Source organism: Gobio gobio (assembly GCF_949357685.1).
Source record: "Gobio gobio genome assembly, chromosome: 18".
NCBI classification, from domain to species: Eukaryota; Metazoa; Chordata; class Actinopteri; order Cypriniformes; family Gobionidae; genus Gobio; species Gobio gobio.
In genome coordinates this window covers 35,347,463-35,370,521 of record NC_137111.1, presented here as the reverse complement: position 1 = coordinate 35,370,521, position 23,059 = coordinate 35,347,463, and the positions used below count along the sequence as shown (strand labels likewise).

The window sequence follows — 23,059 nt, the reverse complement described above, 5'->3', positions numbered from 1 at the left end:
TTGTATATTGACAACCCAGTTAAATATTTACCATCTTATATTCTGCATAATTGGATGTTTTTAAATAAGCACTGACAAAAACTACACAAGTTTTAGGGCTGAACGATATGGCGATATATATACTGTAACATTGATATAAGTTAACACCCGGATTTAGACCTACCTATATTCTATTTATATAAAGCGGCAAATTTGCTTTTTGTATGTCAGGAAACATGATTCAATATCCATGTCAATATCCATGGATCACTGGATCTTTGGTAAGTTGTAAGGAACACTATATGGAGCCAGACTTTAGTTTAAATTGATAATCATTTGTTTTACTAACGTTTTCGTAGCCTGGATGCCAGCCAAACTTAGCCCCGCCCACAACATTTGAGGTCGGGAAGTTCGGTCTGGACTTGATTCTAGACTTTGGAGCAACTATGCTCGAACCAGAGCTGTTCGGACCAATCAAATTGTTAAGGCCAATTTATACTTCTGCGTCGAGTGCACGCAGAAGGTACGGCGTACCATACGCATAGACGCGTTGGATACGCCGTACCCTGACGCGCACCTCTCCAAAAATGTAACAACGTGTCAATTCTATGCGGACCGCAAGCGCTGTGATTGGTCTGCCAGAACCCCTCCCTCAGGTCAATAAATAAATAAAAAATCTGCGATAGGAGTATGTGTGTGTGTCCAGAAATGGGATGATAGTTGTATATCAAGAACAGGGACACATTAGGGTACATTTTGTGAATGAAGTCTCCACAACAGCAATCGATTGCTCGAGCCACCGCTAGTCAAAACAGTGGCCACGAGCTCTGCATGATTTCACAAACGCATTCCAGCGCCAGATCACCTTATTTAACTTTACTAATCAACTAGAGATGCTTAATTTGTATTAGATACAACAACTCAAGCAGCAAGAAAAGCCGCTCTCTCACTGCTACTGATATTCCGACATGAATGTACACATTCTACAACACAAGCTGCTTCTTCTTCGGCTGTTGTCTTGATTACACCAACATGCCCGAGGACACTGCCTACTAGCGTCTGCATGCGTAATTGCACATTGACGCGGACAACAGCGCAGAAGTATAAATTCTCACGACGGCGTCGGCTACGCGCGTAGCCTATGGCGTACACTCGACGCAGAAGTATAAATTGGCCTTTAGGGTGGGCTTTATACGATGATGGACAGATGATCAACTGTAATATAATCATGCATGTCACCAAAGAGCGCTTGGGTTGAATTTGTTATAATCCTAAATGGAGAACTTGTTCGCATATGCATTCACCTTTACTATTTCTCTCAAAAAGGATGATCGTGTTGGTAAGTACTCTGTGTGTCCTTAAATTCTTTTTTTTACAACATGGCAAAGATTGTTTACACTCATCTTCTTCTTCTACTTCTTCCAGCGTGCGTGCAGTTGAGTTCTGTTGACAACTATGCGTCACTCCGTTGCTCTGATTGGTTTTAGGTCTGTCCAATTGAGTGCAGAGGCATTTTCTTTCCTGGTTCGGTTGAAACATGCCTCATAATCACAGCCCAATGCAGTATCAGACTCATATACTGACTAGAATTTGAGTATGACGACGTCAGGCTAACGTTTTCGTAGTTTCCCCTATTAAATCTAGCCCCTCTGCCACTCAGTCTGGCTGTGGGGGCGTGTTCCGGCGGGAAAATTACGTCAATGCATACCCTCTATCAGAGTATGTGAGCGGAGTGGAGTGCAGCAATTTCCCCTCCACGTCTAAGCATTCAATAATCACTCCGCTCTAGGTTCACCATTTCCCAGTCCCCGCTCCACTCCTCGCTCACTGATATCAGAAACACCGCTCCGTCTTGGCTCCAAGGAAATTTGTGGCTAAAGTATTTATGTAAGCTCTGAAATATCACAAAAGTTTGGTTTATAACATACATTAAATAAAAAGTAAACAATAGGAGCGGTAGTGGAGCGCTCTCGGAGCGAGTGAAAACCACAACGCTTCGATTTTTAAATAATCCGCTCCTCACTCCATTCAAAGTCACGCTGCTCCACTCCTCGCTCCGCTCCCACTCAACTCCGCTCACATACTCTGCCCTCCATTCGTCGTCTGACTGTATGCACCGAACCCCTACTTTTTTATATATGTAATTTTTCATAATATATAAACTTTGGCAGCCCTAAAATAGTAAAAGAAAAATTATAGAGTAGAAACTTAAGAAAAGTTAAAGCTAAACCGACAAATTGAAATTAACTATAGACTCAAAACTATAATAGCTCTGCCTTATTCTTTATTGCGCAATATATCCGGCATTTTCTAAAAAGGCTTGTTGCCATTGCCTGCACATTGTTGGCTGAAGAAGTGCATAGAATCTAGTGTCGTAGATCAATATACACAACAAATGCTTTCTACAAATGAGCGTGTATGCTTAGTCTTAGGTCATGTGGTCACAGCCCTAATCAATCAATGAAGAGCAAGCATTTTAGAAAACACAGGACACTATTTCTATCCACACCACCTTTGCAGCAGAGCCTCACTTCTGGCAGAGGAATAAATGGAAAAAGCAGTAGTATCTTGATCACACGCTGCACACACACACACATACACATGTTGTGCGCACAGCTCCAGTCAGGTCTGTGAAAAGCATGCTCAAGACTGCAGCTGGTGGCACAAAAGGCGGCGATGCAGGGAAGTGACACCTCCTGTCACCACGGTGACCCTGCTTGACTCACGGCTGACAACCCCATCAAGCAGACTTGCTGATAAAGCGCTCTCTGGCTCTCTCTTTCTCTCTCAGCCCCCCCTTCACGCCTGCGACCTGATCCTGTGTGAAGGGCTTAAGGAAAGCAAGGCTAGGAACGAACATCGCGAGAGACAGAGATATAGCAGGGGGGTGTGGAACGGAGTGTGATAGGGAGAAAGCAGTTGTAGAGGGAGGAACCGAAGCACGGGACGGACTGGGAAAGAGAGGGAGGGTGCGCTCAGGTTAGATCTGAGTGCGAGTGACATTGCATCAACTCACTATCACATCTCCTCCACGCCGGTGTCCATCAGCTGTCCACCCCGCTAACGTCCTTGACACACAAACACTCCACAGGCCTGTTACATACATACACATATACACGCCGCTGTTTGAAGCTCATCCCTGGCCTGTCATCTACCCTGCAAAAGAGGTGACAAAAAAGGATGTCATCAAAATGTGCAGCGGGTTCTTACGCTAGGTCAATCTGACGGTGCAAAGATAATGTTTTGAGCAGGCCGCCCCTTCAGCGCCCTCCCCCCCGGCACAAACAAACACACAGGCTGCACCGTACCCATCAATATTTATGCAAAACGGGAGCACCTCCAGGAGTGCTTTGATTTGCATGTAATAAATAAATGAAAAGAACCGGCCAGTTTACTCCACCACAATCTGCAGGCAGAGGCGATGACGGAGGTGAGATGGGTGAAATCATGTAATAGTCATGGAGGTTAAGAGAACATGAAAATGAGGTTGTGTATTGTTCAAGAACGGCAATAAATAATGGAAATAAAGAAATAAAAATACCCGAGACTTCCGTCCCTCCGTGCCGTAATGAATTTCAAATAAGTTATTCACTTCAGGAATAAGTGGCTGGCACGCAGTCCTTACAGCTGGTTTGTTGAGATAATTGATTTTCAAATAGTCTGAAGATGCGGGAGGCGGGCGATGACAGCCGCCACGGAGACCGCCGGTGATCGAGCGCGGCAATTCTGTGAGTTGTATCAGTTTAATTAGAACAGCAACTGGCCTTCGACACGGCCTCTTTCCTACGTAAATTAAAACAGCCCAGTGATTTACCAGACAGGGACGATGAATTTTTCATGTCGTAGCGCGTCTCTTCTCTGGTGCAGGCCTACTCGAGGCACTGCTGTTGCCTGCCGCTTTTTTTCCCCCTCCAGCATGCCGTCGACGTGTCGTTCTGTCACAGATAACTAGAGGGACTGCTGGCTGGTAAAATGAATGGGCGGCATTACCTGCTTAAATTTGAATTGACAATGTAATTTGTACGTTTTCTGTTTCATTTACACAATCGGCCCGCGGACATCAATGCGCGCTCGCCGACATTACCGTCATTAGTGGAGAAAATGATAGCAATGATGTTGTGTGCTGGTTACATGCCGATAAAAATGCTGATCATGTTACAGAGGGCTTTAAAGCTGATTCTTTACCCTTGTTGATTTTAGCTAAAGTGTCAGGTTGTCAGATTATCATTCATATGGCTAATGTCTCCCTGTGATGATGAAGTATGTTGGCAGTCAGGCCTCCGGGCAGGCCCTCCAGCCTTGCTCCAACAGGCAATGGCCGATTTCATGCCTTCTCATTAGTGTCTGTGTAAACTGGAGACAGATGAAACTTAATCCTTAGCCTTTGTGCATTAAGAAATGCTAAAAGCAGAACATAATTCTTTGCCCAGGCACGTCGGCATCTTGACATGAGGCTTCTCTCATTTCCTCAATTCAGGGCACCTATGTATGTCAACATATCTGTGAAACCCTCACACAATTGGCAGTTGAATTTGTGCACAGCCTCAGATCAACTTTTGTAAACACACACATGCACACGACCCTGTCCGGGCTTGGTTTGTGATTCAGATTGACAGCTCTTGCAGGAAACAGTGCAGTTTTCCCTGGGAACGTGAGTGTGTGTGTGTGTGTTGTCATTTCTAACACCTCGCATTCCAAGTCAGATTAAGCACAAAGCATTCTTCTGTGTCATAACGAAGATTTTCAAATGCTATTTATGCTCATAATTCACATGTATTTTGCATACTTAACATTGTCTGGGTCGATAAGCCGTTGTCGTGATGGATTCTCAAGTTATCTGAAGTTATCAGACAGTAAAGGTGTTAATGTTTTTTTTAAACACCTCATCATCGTTACCTTTTAAGGCATTAATGAATATTTGTACTGACTATTACCCTGATAAACCCTTGATCTTGGTGTTGTATTACAACTGACAGCATTCATTCTTGTGTCACCATCTCTACACTATAATTTTCCTGCAGCCTATCAGTTGTGCGTGAGAAAGACAGGATATCCCAGTTCGGGACTTTCTATTGTAGTTTCTGACACTTGTTATTCAGAAAGGTCAAAAGCAGCAAATCAGCACATTAGAATGATTTCTGAAGGATCATGTGACATTTAAGACTGATAAAAATGATTCTGTTGTGAAGTAAATTCTACATAAAAATTTCTTCCTGAATAAGTTAGTTCAGGCAAGAATTTAAAAAAAAATCTATATTAGTACTCAATTTAAGCTTGTAGAAATGAAAGTGTAAATATCAATGTTATAAAATTAAGTAAAACCAACTCAACTTTCTGATACTGGTGTTCCCATCATGCATTGGGGCATGAATAATGAATAAGGCTGCATTTTCACTGTTTTATCATTGCTTTTGTTGTTAGATTTAGAAACTTGCTGTTTTGTGACATCTGGAGTTTTTTTTTACTCTAAATTATACATACTCAAAAAATGATCCAATGAATGTTACCTTTATTGTGTACCAAGTAATGAGATCTCTGTGTTTGGGTGGGTACCACATTACTGCTATTTATGTTGTCTACACAATATCTACTGTATTATTTACTTAGATTTTCTAAATAAAGCATACACTTTATTGCATGGCTTTATTCAGTGTTATACTGTTACAGAGTACTTGAAACTTAATTCCATATGTGAAATTTCCATATGTGAAAATTCAGCTTTGCCATCACAGGAATACATTACATTTTACAATATACTAAAATAGAAAACAGTCATTTTAAATTGTTGTAACATTTCACAATATTACAGTTTTTACTGTATTTTCGACCCAATAAATACAGAACAAAAAATCTTACAAACCCCAGCTATAATAAACAATAGCCTACATTAGACGTCTTCTATTTCATCAGCTCCGCCATTCCATTTTTCCACATAATTTTTTGTGCCCCAGCCAATGCATTAACAGCTCATTTGTTTGACCCCATTGTAATGAAGTACTCCTGAAGTTAAATAGAAATGATAATTCCATAATGCTGCTGTTGCAGCATCTGCTTTAGAACAGCAGGACGCCAATAGCACAGCCCTGCTGCCCTACATCATCATCAGACCATAGGAGATTTCACATTATCTTGCAAGGCTCTAAATGAATTCTGCTTTTCCCTCCAAGTTCAAGATGAGGAATTAATTATGTGCTCCTTGAAGTAAAATTAAAGAATAATGATTACTGCATGTCCTCTTGTTTAAAGCAAGGCAGCCTTGATGGCAGTGAAGTGCTACAGTCACTGACACTATTAGAACAAATTATTTCATAGAAATCTTATCTCGCTGCTGTTCTCCACCCTCTTTGCAGACCTCGTGCTTTTGTGTGGTATTAAATTAATTAGTTATGATAATAAAAATAAAAAAATGTAAAGTAGCACAGAGTTAGCTGCAATGATTACACTGTTCTGTAATGTAGATGGTGCCTTGTCCCAGGCACATGGTTTATTCAGAGGTGTACACTGATAAGACTCCATGGCAGTTTATTTTCATGGCATGATATCATAACAGTGAGAGATTTTCAGACACAGTGCTCTGTCAGCAGTAACTCTCTCAGGGGAGTTTACTGAAAGGAAAAAAAATCTTATTTTTTCTAACACGGAAAAGCACTTTTGAGTCAGGCTGCCAGTGGACATGCACTGCTGAGAGTAGCTTGCAAATATCCAAATAGCCTGTCCACTCCCTCTTTGATAGTAGTTGTGTATTGTGTGTGTGTGTGTGTGTGTGTGTTACACAGCCCTTGTGACACCGACAACAACCTCTTCATGACTTTGATCCCTCAACGTGAGTGTTGTGCAGTGCATCTCCGACATTCACTCATTATAAAATTCTCTCAAACAATATGTCTGCGTTTTCAAATACTTACACTCACTCTTCTAATGGGCATATTTACAGTACTCACTACAGTACCACCTTTCTCCCCATCAGCACCACCTTGAGGTTGAGAATAAGAGTCACAACTCCAGGACCTACACCCAGACGGCCTTTTAGGAGAAACTTAATCAGCCATCTTGTACCTGAATGTGCAGAAAATACAGTTATTACTGTGGAAAGCTTTCTGACACAAAAGGTCATCTCCATTTAGAAGCCTCTGTGTCCAAGGTATGTCCTCATGATTACATGTTTTGATCTTCAACAGGGAGACTATCCAAAAAAACTTGAAAATGCATAGCACAGTTTGGCATACTAAAAATAAGAACTGACGATCTAAAAAGCAAAACTGAGTTCACAATATTTTTACAGGATTTTAAATTGTCAACCAAAACTCACCTATATCATCCTCTTATACGCTTGTATAAATGTTATCATACATCAGCGCTGCACGTTTTCTTCCTAATAAGTTATTAACCCAAGCTGAATAGAGCTTTGGGTCTGGTGGCTAAGCATTGGCACGCAGCTTCCCTTTAGCTCTTACAACAATGACTTCGCATGTCTGTACAGCGCCTGGCCTGACCTGGCTATTGTTCAGGACAAAGCATTCTGAAGAGTGGTGGCTCCTCCTGCAGTAGCATGCTAATCACCTTCATACAACAGTAGCGTATGCTAATATCATGCTAGGCTAATTTTATTTACACTATGACCAGCTCCATGACTTGCAGTGTAGAGGAATTTTATTGGACCTATGAGAAAAACATCTTTTTATTATTTATAGGCTAACATACTGAAACTTTTGGATTGGATAGCCTACTTGTGGAATTTCACATGAAATGTAACACAATCATACTCAAAATGTGAAAAGGTAAACAAGTTTGATTGTAAATATGCCAAAATACAAAATGATGACTCTTACTTTGCTGAAATATTCTCTTATAGATCACATCTACAATAATAATGCAGAAAAGACATGTTTATTGTTCGTACAGTGTTTATATAATCATGAATCAAACAACAGATCAAATTTGACAAGGTTCACATATAAATACAGACAAACTGCAATTAAAAAATCCAATTTGTCATTCAACCCGAGACTCGATTTTTTCAAGAATTGTATTGTCTACTATATAAGATCTATAACGAGTAATGTGCACAGTGTTGGCAGTAAACACATATATGTTGGCGTGTTTAAGAAACACTGGCCTCTTGTCCTTTCTGTGTGACCATTATGTAGAGTTCCTTAAAAGTTATGGCACGAGTCTTTGAAACAAGTGACGAATACGATTAGCTTCCCTGTTGATAATAAATGTATAACCAAGCAGAGAAGATTGTTCCTCCAGTGTCTTGACTTTTAAAAGCAGTCTATCTGTTTCACGGCGGTGGAGTTCCGAACAGAATAACGTGTAATTAATGTTGGGATGTGGCCCGGGGGAGTTCGGAAAAGTGGGAAGAGGAGAGAGGAGGGAGAGGAGTCACAGAGATTTCTGATTACCTCACAAGTTGGGGCCGGAAAGGCTACACTTAGCCCATTAAAGATTTTCCAGCGTGACATTTGAGAGCAGCTGCCGCACCGTGCGCCACCTCGCCATTTCCCCATTCGCTGGGCATCAATTTAGAGAGAGAGAGAGAGAAAGAGAGAAAGGGAGAGAAAGAAAGAGCAAACGAGAGAAAGAGAGGCCACCAGGCAGACACTGGCACAAATGGATTTCATTCACCAAGGTGAACTGTACTTGGCTGATAAATGCACTTCCTTGAATGTCAGCAAATGTCATTTGTGAAGCCTTTTACTGTTGCTTTAATAGCTTCCCCAAACTTACAAAGAAATGAAAATAGAATGACAGAGAGAGTGAGAGAAGAGAGAGAGATTTGAGAGGTTTTGCTGTTGTCACTTCCACATGATTAAGCAATAAGACATTTGAGAAGTCCCAACAAGAAAGTGGTTAAACTTGCTGGATAATGCCTGCACAATTAAGTGTTCGACTGTGTGAGTTTCTTGCTTTGGACGACATCTTAGCTAAACCCAGTTACTAATCAAATCATAGATCAGCTTTGGTTTTTAATAACGTTCAGCAACACAAAAGATGTCTTTCTGTGTCATTTCATTTTTAAAAGGTGGCAGCAACAGTAAAGGGTTGCCAAAAATGAAACGCTTAAAACAGAATCTTCCTTAATTTACAAACAACATATCTCAATACTCGTACTGTGGAATTTACAGTTACCCTTGTTATAAATGTCAAAGGTTTGAAAGTATCTAGAATTAATTCCTCTAAATAAATTAGAATGTATAAATCTGTCTGTGACTCTTTATGATGATTTAGGAATCCGGGTTGTAGCCTGGGCAACCTCACTCTGGCCCAATCCACAAAGGCGGCCCACATGGCTGTGATAATCCCCATTTCCAGTAGTTGCTAAGGTTACAAATTACCTTTGGTACTCTTAACCGGCTCCTCTGTGACACTCTACTAATCCTTTTATGGAATTTCATTTAGGATTTATACTTTAGATACAGGATTACACAGCACTACATTTTGTTATTGTTCACATTGTCTTGTGGAGTCATGTAGCACATTCCAGCCTCATTTATTTACAGCTCAGCTACTGGTCACAGCATTTCAGTGTCATTTGGTTGAATGTTAATAGCTTACTATGTTTTATTCAGAAAGATCTATTCTATTACAGAGACATGTGAAAAGTTACCTTCCACTGGACCTTTAGACTCAATTCACACAAAAATTCAAAATAATCACTATTAGTATATAAAGTCATATACTCTTTTTTGACACACACTCGACAGGACAGGGTTTCCATAAAGGACATCTAGATAGTGATGGGTCACTTAGACCATATATATATATATATATATATATATATATATATATATATATATATATATATATATATATATATATATATATATATATATATATATATATATATATATATATATATATATATATATATATATATTCTGTAATGACAAACTCCATTTTTCAGCATTATGTCAGTGTCACACGATCCTTCAGAAATCATTATAATACGTTGATTTACGTTGCTCAATTCTTATTATTCTTCTTATTAGTTGACAATGGTTGTGCTGTGTAATGAGTTGTGGAAAGTGTGGACGTATTTTTTTTTCAGGATTCACAGAACAGTTTGAAGAACAACATATAATTTAAAAAGAACTCTTTTGTATCATTATCTTTTATGTCATTTTGATCAATTAAATGCGTCTTTGCTGAATAATAATAATAAAAAAATATATGGCATCCAGCCGTGTAATAATATAAACATATATTATTATTCTGAAGATTTCTTAACAAAAAAAGTGCACAACAGTATAATACTACAAACAACAGTACAACATTTAGGATTTTGGGGTTTTGTTACATGTTACACCACTTGATAGCAGTACAGAAGAGAAAGAAAAAGTGGGAAAGAAAGAGAAAGAGAGAGCGAGAGTTCAGCTCTAGTGATGTTCAGCTTGTTTGTGATGCTCTGCAGCTAAACAGATCTAATGAGGCTAATGGAGGCAATATCAACACATGTAAACAGAGAGAGAGAGAGAGAGAGAGAGAGAGAGAGAGAGAGAGAGAGAGAGAGAGAGAGAGAGAGAGAGAGAGAGAGAGAGAGAGAGAGAGAGAGAGAGAGAGAGAGAGAGAGAGAGAGAGAGAGAGAGAGAGAGAGAGAGAGAGAGAGAGAGAGAGAGAGAGAGAGAGAGTACTAAAAAGTGCTAAGAGCCTCAAGTCAGGTTGTGGAATACAGAGGACATAACAATATTTTCCCTCCCCTTCTGTCTCTTTATCTCATACACTCACAGTCACTCTCACATACACTCTCACTCTCACACTCACACACAGCTAGCAGCTCAGTCATCCGAGTAGTGACAGGCTGACAAACAATGTTATTGTTCTGATGGGTCAAATACTGCAAGCTCCTCAGTAATATGAACCATAGCTTTCAAAGACAACATAACTTAGTGCAATGTAGATAATGTTTTTTACTGAGTAAGGAAAGAAGTGATTGAATGACATATATATATACCTTTGAAATCATATGCCATGCTTTGAAAGATCATGAAATAGACTTCATTATGAAATTCAAAGTCCATTTTTACAGCAACATATAACAACCATACATTCGGCTCGCAACTTCATTAAAACAATATTTGAACTCCATAAGCTATTGCTCCACTATTGCTTACAATTAGTACATTTAAATATATTTTGTTTGTATTGTTTTCTTTTAAATTATTCGTCAGAATACTTTTAAATAAAGAGTATTAATTTATTTCTGTCATTTATGTTTTGCATGATCAACAACCCAATCAACGTTTTATGGCACATTTAATTTGAAAGGATTAGGCCTATTGATACATTGGGTTAAATACTGCTGGGAAGACTAAGCAAATGTAGGCTATTTTTCGCACAAAAGCAAGTTCTTCGGAAATAGGCAGAGGTAGCGAGGATTTTCTGGGTTATTGCAGACAAAAATAGCCAAAGACAAAGAATTTACTTTAGTTCGAGGACGGGTGTTTGCTTTCACAAAGACAAGACCATACCGTGCAGTTTATGACGTCGCAATATTATTTGTGTTCCTGTTTTGGTCAATGTTGTAAACCTATCAAAACAAACAGTGGTGCGAGCCGGTGAGCGCTGCGCTGCTGGACAGGACACATCCTTTTTTAGGAAGGAAAGGGATTTGGCGGAGAGAGCAAACAAAGATATCAACAGTTTCTTTAACCCCGCCGTGAACCACAGACCTGCAGGACAATATGGTAGGACAACCTCCCAATAACTTCCCATTACCTCTGCGCGCCATTTTGCCTTAATTCACCTTGTCTGAGTGCGCGAGCGCATATTTGTTGCATTCACAGCAAATTTACAGTCTAAACAAGAATCACATGTGTACAGCCTGCTGTTATTCCGGCAAATGAGTAGGCCTACCTACCCATAAAATCCCCAAATGTATAGAGAATTATTTCGATGATTTGGGGTTTCGTTCACCCTTTGTAGGCCTGGTCTAGCTCAGGGAATTACAGGTCATAAATCAATAACGTGGGCTATATAAAGTCGTATTTGAGCAAATAGTCTGAGATGATGCTTCAGCGGTGGATGTGATGACCATCTCAGCAATTGAAAGACCGAGTACAGGCTAGGCTACAGGTTACAGCTGTCAGTCATTAATTTTTCATTCGGGTACAGATGCTTCTCGCACTGGGCTTAGTCATTCAATCATAAACATTTTTAAGACGTTTTGACATCTGCTTGAGTATTTCCTAATAATTTAATTAAGTGATCTAATAAAAAATACATATGCATTAATCTGCAAAAAAACGTTATCAAGTAGGCCTGCCATAAATGGTGTGCTAAAATGAACGTTTCAGAAGTTACACTGGCATCTAATTGCAGTTTTCGCTAGAATAACATGTTGTGCAAACACTGAACTTTTTCCTAGTCAACTCTAATATTATATATACTTTGGAAGTGGATGCCATCCAAACAAGAGGGGAACATTATCACTGGGTGCAATGGACAACTTTCCAAAGAAAGGCTAAAATTGAATTGTTAATTGAAAAGTCATAAAAATAAGTCAGAGATTAGACAGTCTTCACCTTATATGAATCATATAGGCTACATTCACATAACATTTACAAATAATTTTATGAAAGTTTTTATCACACATTGTATAGGCCTATATTAAGGTTCCAAACATCCTGTAATTTTCCAAATGACATTAAATTGAAATAGAATAACCATTTTTGCATTTTTGATTTTCTTTTAAATGTATTATTTATTTCACTCGTTGATTTGTTAATATCAATACTGAGTAAAATACGTCAAAATAACAACAAAATACCACCGTCTTTCCTGAGGAACAGACCCAAACTTCAAAGAGAGTTCTTTGTTTCTAACTTCCCGTCAGTATCCCCTTAAAAAAAATCACGAGTTCACAAGTTCAAAATCTAAAAGCTGAAAATTCTTATTTTTTTATCGTTAGATAGGCTACACTAGGTCTATAGGCCTATCTACCTGTTGATATTTCGCGCGTCTCCTCAAAGTAGCGCCTTGTACCTGTCATAGCGATCTAGCGCATTGCATCTCTTGCAGCAATCCAGACGTCCTTTATTGATCTCTGTGGTCAAACCCTTCTTTAGACAGAAATCCTATTCGACAGATGCTTTTCACCCATGAATAACAAGTTCTGGATGCTACACTTTCAGTCATTGCCAAGTAATCATAGGCCTAAAAATCTCGACGACTCTGTTCAACTCTTTGACTGAGGGTAAGGTAAGTAGATATGATTTAATGGCTAAAATAAATGAAAAGTTAACATTTTATAAGGAATTATAAGCAAAATCTCGATCATGACCAATCAATAGGCCTAATACATATTTTGCATTGGTTGCTTTTTTTGTGAGTGAGTGAGTGAGTGAGTGAGTGAGTGAGTGAGTGAGTAAATGAGAGAGTTGGAATTATAGTTGATTTCAGAGATAAGCAGAGTTTTAATACATGTTTACCAAAAGACTTCCTAACCTTTACAAATGAGAGCTGTTGTAGGTCAGCACAGGTCACACAGACACATAAGCCAATGTTTTAGGATTTATTGTTTAACCAGCCTGTATTCATTAATGGTTAAACTTTAAATGGTAAAATGATTAAATACATGGGAATACACATTGCATGGTGCCAATACAGAAATTAAGAACGAACACCCTATTAAACATATTCAAATACCAATGCATAAACTAAATCATTCAAATGTGTCAAATTCTAAAAACAAAAAAACAAAAACAAAATGCAATTATTATTTATCATTCTCGAGCAACAATCACTGTCATTCTCGATAACAGGAACAAAAACACGTCAAGCTACAATAGCAGGGCTTGTCCTATTTAAATATGCTGGTTTCACTCGTGTAATTTTTCAGTCACTTGACTTCCCTGTCAAATGAAGGACGAGAAAAAGGCTTATGTTAAACACAGCAGTTTAGGCGGAGCAGGGAAAGACAGATTGCATTTTGCACTTTTCCTTCTCAAAACTTGCACTTTATTACATTATGAATATTCACATAAAATCTAAAATTAAGTAATTATATATATATATATATATATATATATATATATATATATATATATATATATATATATATATATATATATATATATATATATATATATATAACAAGCCGAATAATATGCTAAAAAATTATGGACATCTTCATCGCTGTATTTGAACAACATTTAATATAGTGTATTATTATGCCAAATAATGTAGGCATTAATTATTTATTTTGTTTTCCCTCGAATTCATATATTATAGTTCAACAAAAATAGGCAGACCTATCTCAACCCCCCTCCAACATAATTATCACTGTACTTTGGATGTATCGATGCAATTTCCAATCCAACGTACAGTGATGATATGTCGGAGGGGGAAATACACAAAAAATATAATTTTAACTACAAATTAAACAATTTAATTACTAGAAAGACTCATTAAGCGTAGGAAGAATTAGTGAAAAAATCTTCAAATGTCGCACCTAAATTTGGGTCTCATTTTTCCAACATGCCTAAATTGAATCATTATAGCATGAATGACTGAGGGAGAATGGACGAAGAGATTGAGCACAATTCATGAATGGGTCTCCCCTTTCAGCAGTAGCTCAACTGAGGCGCTAATAATTTGCCCATGTTGACGATTTGCTCCAGATTGGGTTGTCTTAGACACAGACCCGTGTTTCACTTTCTGTCAGTTTAAAAGCTCTAATAGAAAACTCCCCGTAGACGCCAAGTAACAGATTGCCAGTGTTTATGAATTATTGTCGGGTTGCCCCGGGTAGTTATGACAGCGGCCTCAATGGTCATATCGTGTCACTTTGCAACTGATCAAGATTGACAAAACAACTGATATGGCTAACCAAAAAGAAACGCAAAAGAAGACCATACCCCGCCCGATAAAATCATGTACGAACATTTCATTTAATCACGTGGAATACCTATAGACTACCTGAACCAATTTCAATGGAACACATTAAATAGAGACAGTATAGCCTACATCTCGTAAAGCCTCTCTCGTGTTTTAAACAATTATTTTGTTAATTCGAGAAATTCAAGTTTCACATCAGAACTTGTATCTAATACAGAACCAAAATGCGATATGCAGTCCGAGTCTTAATTAGTAGCACACAGTTTTAAATTGGACAAAAGTTTTTTTTTTTACTTAATCTGTTAATTTATTATGTTTATGTCAGTGACTGTACAGTTTTATAAAATCATAAACGCGATAGGCTAATATAGTGTAGGCTACTCGATGTTTTTAAAAAAAATAGTACATATTATAGAATGTTATTCAAAAAGAAATTAAGTCCACACAGTCGTCATGCATTCTATACAATCATCATCACTATTGTTTATATTATTAGTAGTATTTTAAATAATTGAATATGCATTTCGTTTTAGACACTCTTAAACATTTGCATCAAGATTAAACGCCTTTGTTGCACATTACAACACTTGGACAGCAAATATCCCTGAATATTAAAACTTTGTGGAAAAAATGTGTAGATTGTGGTGGATAATCCTAAAGTAGTATGGTTTCTGCATTTATCGCGGGTATGATGTTGATCCTGAATGAGGTCCTGAAATCAACACAATCAATTAAAGCACAATAGAATTGATACAACGTAGCTATTTTTATAGGAATTTCTCTGTTACTCCCCCCGACCCCCCGAAATACAGTGCATGTCCTCACCACCCACACCACACATATGGATTTGGGCCAAACCAAAGCTCTGAGAGAAACCGGAAGAAAGAGGGCCTGCAGTTCCAGGCGTCCGGCTCCATTCACCAGCGAAACCTCCAATGGCTTCATTAGAAGTAACGAGTTGACACAAGGTAAATCTAACATTGAAGCGCCATTCACTTGGTTTGCAGAGAACCCTCATTAAATGTCGCTAACAAGCCGTGCAAATGCAGTGATTGGACAGCTCCCGTATAACTCCGCAGACCTAGCAGGATGCCCACTTAATGAGACCACACAAAAAAAGTAGGGGAGGGGGGCATCTCTGTTGAAAATGGTGCTCGCATTTCGCCTCCCTCCCCCAGCAAAATATTTTATCTTAACATATCGAGGTTTCAGGTAGTCTGAAACTAATAACTAACAACTACACATAATGTAGCCTATACTATAACCAATGCACATAAATGATTTAAAATAAACGAGTTATGGTAAAATCAATTAGCTAATCATGGAGAAGTTTAAAAATAAATGATCCAATTTCCTTTTCCAAATAACGCATTAACATTTGTCACACTAAACATTCTTTCAAATATTCTCTGAATTGTATCTTGGCTATGACATTGTATAGCCAGATGTAAACCGCCTCCATTGTACTACTACCTACATTTAACAAGCCAAGCGGATTCAAAATACAGCCGAGGTTAAGACCCTGAGCTGAGCGAATAGAAAGGGGCATTTGCGCCCCGTTACGACGGCCCCACAACGCTGCAAGCTGCACTTGTCTTGAATGATTCGCGGAGTGGAGAGCAACGTCCCGGCAGAGGATGACAACTTCAAGAGCGATATACTGGAAATATGCTTGGCTCTGAGCGATACTGAACGATGCTTGCTGTTTAATCTATCGCCTTCGCTTTATAATCTGTTGGTGTCTTTTACGAAGCCCTAAACACTCTTAAGAATTTGACCAATTCTCCGGTGAGTCTCAGAACAATTAGCTATTATTAAGAAAGGTAATAGCTATGATTAAAACTTACAGGATGCAAAGACGTCCACACTTGTGCAAGCAATACAGACATCACAGCCACATTCAAATCAAGTCCATTTTGGATGGTAACCTACTATACTACAGCACCAGAAAACAGCAATAGATCATTTATAAATGGATGAAACCATGAAGAACGCAGAAAGAAAAAAAGGGTACATAAGGGAAGAGTGAGCAATGGATCAAAATCAATGGCGACACATCAAGATTTACAACCAAGAAATTAAAGAAAGGAGAAAAAAAGTATATTTAAAAAACGAAAAAGAAAACCAGAAAGGCTCAAACCAGCGCTCCCGAGAAGATTAAGTTTCTGTAGCCGTCGCATGGAGATCGATTTCCTGTTTGGCAAAGTTTAATGATGACCTGAGTGGATGTAAAAACAGCATAAGTGTTTAAAATGAAATAAAACCTTTAACCGGAGAAGGCATTGTCCCGTGCCCTTTCCTCCTCAAATACTTGCATGCAAGTCCCCGACTCACCACACAATGCACAAAATTACTCATGCATGTTAACCGCGTAGTTGCCAACATTGGTGAGAGGATGGGAGGACGCATTTTCGTGAGATAAGAAGTGAGAGCAAGTTTGAATCGAGAGCTAAGAACTGGTTTGCTTACCTTCTCAAACGACCGAGCTCTTCTCAGTGATCTCTGGCGTGCTGTGACGACACTTAGCTTTATTAAAGCTATGGCTCTTTCAGGGAGACATATGTGAACGCTGAAATTACGTGTTAAGTTCCAAATCCCAGATGACACTTCACTAAAAAAAATCTGAAACTAGAAACATGTTTAAATCAGCTGCGAAAGAATCCACTGTCTATTGCATTCTTATTTCATAGTCTTTGTCAGTAAATAAAAAGACAGAGCTAAACGTTCATCGGTATTGAGGACCTTGCTCCCCGCTGCTTTTGGCATAGTACAGAGCAATGAAAGCTATAGGGGATAAACAGACGATTAAACCAGGTGAATGAAGTTATTTGGGGATGCTAATGACTTGCTTAACGAAAACAAAGGCTATGTTAAACAAAGTGATTTTACGACAACTTGGCACGTTCTTTCTGTTTTTAAGCAATTTCCACTACATGCGAGAAATCACCTTTGAAACGTGCAATGCAAACACTGATGTCGCCAAAATATAATTAGGCTAACACGTTAGAGGGGTGGGAAACCTGTATCATATGCCATAATTAAAAGCTTTGATAAATGTATAACAGCTTGACCAATTGATTTGGAAAAATGACGGTCCACAATGAAATAACACAGGTTATTTCCAGTCCAAAAAGCTTTCCAAAGGGACCACTTCAAGTGCCACTTGGAGTTACTTCACTTAAGTTTCCTGTGACAGAAGAACAAACAGATTTGATCCTGGAGACACAACGTGACCCAATACTTCTATTAAGATCTTTTCCCCGCCCCTCATTCTGCTACGCACACACGAGCTTCCAGTACATTTTGAATCCATGACAAGGGTGGCTAATAAAGTTAACGGAATAGGACATTAGGTTATTACAATAAAAATATTATCCCATTTGATAAGATTGAATTTAGTATGAGAAAGAGATACAATTTCTGAATACCTGAAAAATTCTGGAAATTGCATTAAATTGTGTCAACATTAGCTAAATTAGAGATAGTCTGGATGCTGCGGTTTATGAAGTGTTCATGTTCTCACAACATTTTTACACGAACTAAGCACAGTCTAAATATAATACAGCACAGGCTCTTTGATGCAAGCATGAAACCCATACCAACACTCTCGTGGCATAGTTATTAGCCTATATTAGCTATATCCTTCATTCTTGAAACAAGTCAAATTTAATTACCTAAAGTAGCGCAGAATATTGGTATTATAGCTAACTGCAAAAAAAAGAGTGTTTAAAATCAAATAAAAATAGAATGTGTATTGGTGATCACGTGTTTTTTTTCATCATGCATGGGCAGCGGGCCAGTGTTTGGTCTCTGAGCATAGTAAAGCATCAGTGGAGCGCGCGTCCTCTAGTAAACGGTTGTCACTGTGTGAGAATAGCATCGAAATGCGATCGAAATACAATCGGCGTGCGATAGCCCCTACACAGCGAACAAATATGTTCATCCTTTTAGATGTGAAATTCAATGCACGCTTTAACGGCTAATGTACTTAGGCTATGCTATGGGTTAAGCGAGCCGGCGCGTAACATCGTATCTTCTCCAGCTTCATACGAGGAGCTAAAGGATGAAATAGCCTATCTGCACCCTGTCGTAGATTCCGTTTTAGCGCTTGATTTAAATTCCCGTGTCCGTGACTGTCATCCCGAGACCCCACCCCTGCCTTCTCTCCCTACATATCTTCTTAACTTTAACGAGCCTCGTTAAGATCACAATAATATTCCACCCTCTAATTGCTCATTCCATTCAACAAATAGGCGAGACTCTGCTTCGACTTCACACGAGTCAAGGGAGGGAGGGTGCTGTTGAGATTGGAGTTCCTGATAACCCCCCGTGCGTGCAGCCGAAGTGGTGAAAGCCTCTACGTACTGGCTAATGATTGGCACGCTTGACAGTGATTGGCAGGGCTGCCATGACAACGCTACAACGACACCAAGAAGACCAATAGAAAAGCGAAACAAAATATTTCAATGCTACACTCACGGTGGATTTAGGGGGAGATATTATGAGGCTGGTGTCATTAGGCGATAGCTATTGAATCATTCAATCCGAATTCGTCGTTCTTTTTTCCTTCGCAAATTTCATTCTCTCTCAGGTCATTTCCATGGTTTTCAGATCGCCTTTAGAGCTTTATCCCTCTCATTTCTTCCTGCCAAACTTTGCTGATCGCCCTTTGCTCTTGGCGAGCAGTGCGCCCAGCACCAGGTCTCCCGAAGACTTGTCAATGTTTCAGCTACCAACCCTAAACTTCTCTCCAGAGCAAGTGGCGAGCGTCTGCGAGACGCTGGAGGAGACCGGGGATATCGAGCGGCTGGGTCGCTTCCTATGGTCGCTTCCAGTGGCACCGGGTGCTTGCGAGGCGATCAACAAGCATGAATCCATCCTTCGTGCCCGGGCTGTGGTTGCCTTCCACACAGGCAATTTTCGCGATCTCTACCACATTTTGGAGAACCACAAGTTTACCAAGGACTCGCATGGTAAACTACAAGCGATGTGGCTAGAGGCTCACTATCAGGAGGCCGAGAAACTACGCGGGCGTCCCCTAGGACCGGTTGATAAATACAGGGTGCGAAAGAAGTTTCCCCTGCCTAGAACCATCTGGGACGGTGAGCAGAAGACGCACTGTTTCAAAGAGCGAACGCGGAGTCTGTTGCGGGAGTGGTACCTTCAGGACCCCTACCCAAACCCCAGCAAGAAAAGGGAATTGGCTCAAGCCACTGGACTCACTCCTACACAGGTCGGAAATTGGTTTAAAAACCGGAGACAACGAGACAGGGCAGCGGCAGCAAAAAACAGGTCAGTCATGTTATGTATGTTTACCTTTCTATGGAAATGTCGTTTAAACATTCGTAATAGCGGTAAATATAAATAAGCTATTCATAAATGAATGGTTGTGATATATGTATTGCATATTGCAGTAAAAACAGAATCAAATAGATTTGAGAGACATACAAAACATGAGGGAGCGAGAACGACGACATTTTAGTTGTGCCATGTGTAAGATGTTTAGAAAGTCTTAACCGGATAATAAAAACAAATAGATAATATGACATGTAGCATGCTTATTAACGTGTGAAAAGGCAATGGAAAAAGGGTTTTCCTCTGATTCATCGATTAAAACTGAAATAGCTAAAATAACACACCATGATCAAAGCTATTGTGTTCTGCTTACTGTTACAAAATAGTCTTTTTTGTGGTCTTTAACACATCAAATATTTAAATCTTGATTTAAAAAAACATTGATAATAAATTCAAATTTTTAGATAATACAAATATGAATAAAGACTTTTTTGAGGGGGAAACTGTACGTATAGCATTTTTCTGTTGCAATATTGGAAAAGTTAAATCTACCCAAAGTAATTGTCAATGCAAAGTAATTCTATATAAATATAAATCATTGTTATGAATTAATCTAGGGTCTAGTGTTTGTTATATTTGACTGTGCAAATTATTAGGCTAAAATTGAACTTACCAATGTTCTTCGTAATTATTTTACACATAACACGGCTTAAATTAGTTAGAGTGGGTTTTATTTCAAATTATTTAGCCTAGACAAATTATTTTTCCTCATAAACGCTAAATATTACTGCGTCTTGGGAATGAAAAGGCAGCAGAAACTAAGTACACACTTTGACTGGTGTAACTGAATCATATTATTTAATAGATAAATCTACAAATTCCACATGACTGGATGACTACAGATTGCTAACCAAGAATGACATTTTTTTGTCATCCAGCACACTAAGACAGCAATCTTTAACTGACGTCACCTAATTTTAATGAAAATGGAATGAAAACAATAGTTATTTGTATCATTACAAGATACAAATATCATGAGAAGTCAATCAAATCTCGAGGATAGATTATACATATGCTAATATTTTGCCATGTAGACTTAATCCTTGTAGCAACAGGGCTTTATGTAATCGTATAGCTGTAGCATCCACTTTATCATGTAAGAAAATGTTTAGAGTTATTCAAGTTCTATTTTTATCTATATTGTTTTAATGAACTGTGTTTAGTACAATTGACATAGCATGATAATCTCACATGAAAATGGAGTTTCAGTGGGGGGGAAATGGCCAACAACTTTTATATTCTAATGGCATTCCATTCTCTCACTTTTCTGCTGTAGGCTCCAGCATCAAGGAATAGGGCAGAATGGCATGCGGTCCCTTTCAGAATCCGGCTGCACTCCACGCAGTTCGGCGGAGTCGCCATCAACTGCAGCTAGTCCAACGACCAGTGTCTCGAGTATGACAGAGCGAGTCGACACGGGCACGTCGATTCTTTCAGTAACATCCAGTGACTCGGAATGCGACGTATGATACGCAAACAGAGAAATATATACAGGAAAATGGACCTGAATAAACTTGATTAATTATCGGGGAAGATGAAAAAGGACCAATTGATATTGCTATTATAAAAAAAAGAAAAAAAAAACATAAAGCACGTGTTTTTCAAGCGCTTTCAATGGACCCCACACCTTTCCCCCACCCCATCACTTGCATGATATATATATAACTAAATATATATTTTTTTCTTTCATTTTTTTTGTATATGGGGAAATGCCCCAAGTTTATTATGTCTACCAGGACCACCGTGAAGAGGGAATTACCAGAAACCGGTGTCCATCGCCTTTTTTTCTGTTTTAGTCCGAGTGACGACGAGCAGCCAGGATGCAATCCTCTTTTCCTTTATGTTCATCAGACAATCATTTGAGTCGTAAGCACCTTTTTACTACAATTTCTGTCACTGCCTGTGTGGGGTACTGGTCAAATGTGGAACTGAATCGTTATGACTGTATCAGATTTTTATTTTTATTTCGAGATTTTATATTGAATTATGTATATCTTAAATAATGCGATCATTCTCCCAGTCTGTAATATATGTGTAGAAATAAGTCTGTAAATAATATTGCTATACCCATTCTCTTTTCTATCCCTGTTCACTTTTCTTGGCTTGGTGTCCCTACATAAACTATTCGTCAAAGCGTAACTAAGTGCTAGGCGTTTTGTTTCTCTGTTTTATGCCATGAAGATAACTCTAGTGACCATGAGTTATCAGTCGAGATCAATGCAAAAGACAAAATATTGGATATCATCATCGACTGACCAAGTCTATTTCATGTTTCCAGTCCAGCGCTTATAATTCAATGTTACTTTCTTGCGTGCTTCTGTTAATGTATACGTTTCTAAACTGAAAATACAGTATTCCATTTTGTTATAAAACTGCATTATGTGTGTCATTTCCACAAATCATTTTCTATAGCCAACAACAACATTTAAACTATTATCTCTCCGGAGAACATGGAATAAGTTTATCACTCGTGTACAACATAATTATTCAACATGCACATAATTTGTTGTACAGGAACTTTTTTTTTAAAGAAAAGATTCACTGTGACAAGTTAAACATTCGTCTTTCTTTTTGTTAATAGTCAGTGGCTAATGTACACAATGCAAAAATTAAGTGTACACCATTAAATTGACTAAGCATGGAGGACTCCTCCCCTGGACCAGTGTCCCATTGTAGTCAACGAAACGGCTTTTCATTCCAAATTGAGCTATAGGCAAGGAAAAAGCTACCTTTGGGCGAGTAGCTAACACTAACAGACCATACAGAGCACTTCATTTACAAGTTTAGTTAGTTTGCTCCAGAATTTTAACAGCGCACTTTAACAAACACAGTTTATTGACGTAAATATAGAACTAAAGGTAAATGTTATTCTGTGAATGGAGAATAA

At 38.7% G+C, this 23,059-nt stretch overlaps 1 protein-coding gene across 1 annotated transcript; it reads left to right on the top strand.

The window, feature by feature from the left end:
- The first annotated feature begins 19,288 nt into the window (after positions 1 to 19,288).
- Positions 19,289 to 22,540, top strand: six3a (SIX homeobox 3a). The gene is made up of 2 exons (XM_079843221.1): positions 19,289 to 20,109; positions 21,449 to 22,540. The coding sequence occupies exons 1-2, from the start codon at positions 19,418 to 19,420 to the stop codon at positions 21,639 to 21,641; spliced, it is 885 nt and encodes a 294-aa protein (XP_079699347.1). The 5' UTR covers positions 19,289 to 19,417; the 3' UTR covers positions 21,642 to 22,540.
- Positions 22,541 to 23,059: the final 519 nt, after the last annotated feature.

Coding starts and splice junctions, on each gene's coding strand:
- six3a (XM_079843221.1), top strand. CDS start 19,418: ATGGTTTTCAGATCGCCTTTAGAGCTTTATCCCTCTCATTTCTTCCTG. Junction 20,110..21,448: donor GCAGCGGCAGCAAAAAACAG/GTCAGTCATGTT, acceptor TTTCTGCTGTAG/GCTCCAGCATCAAGGAATAG.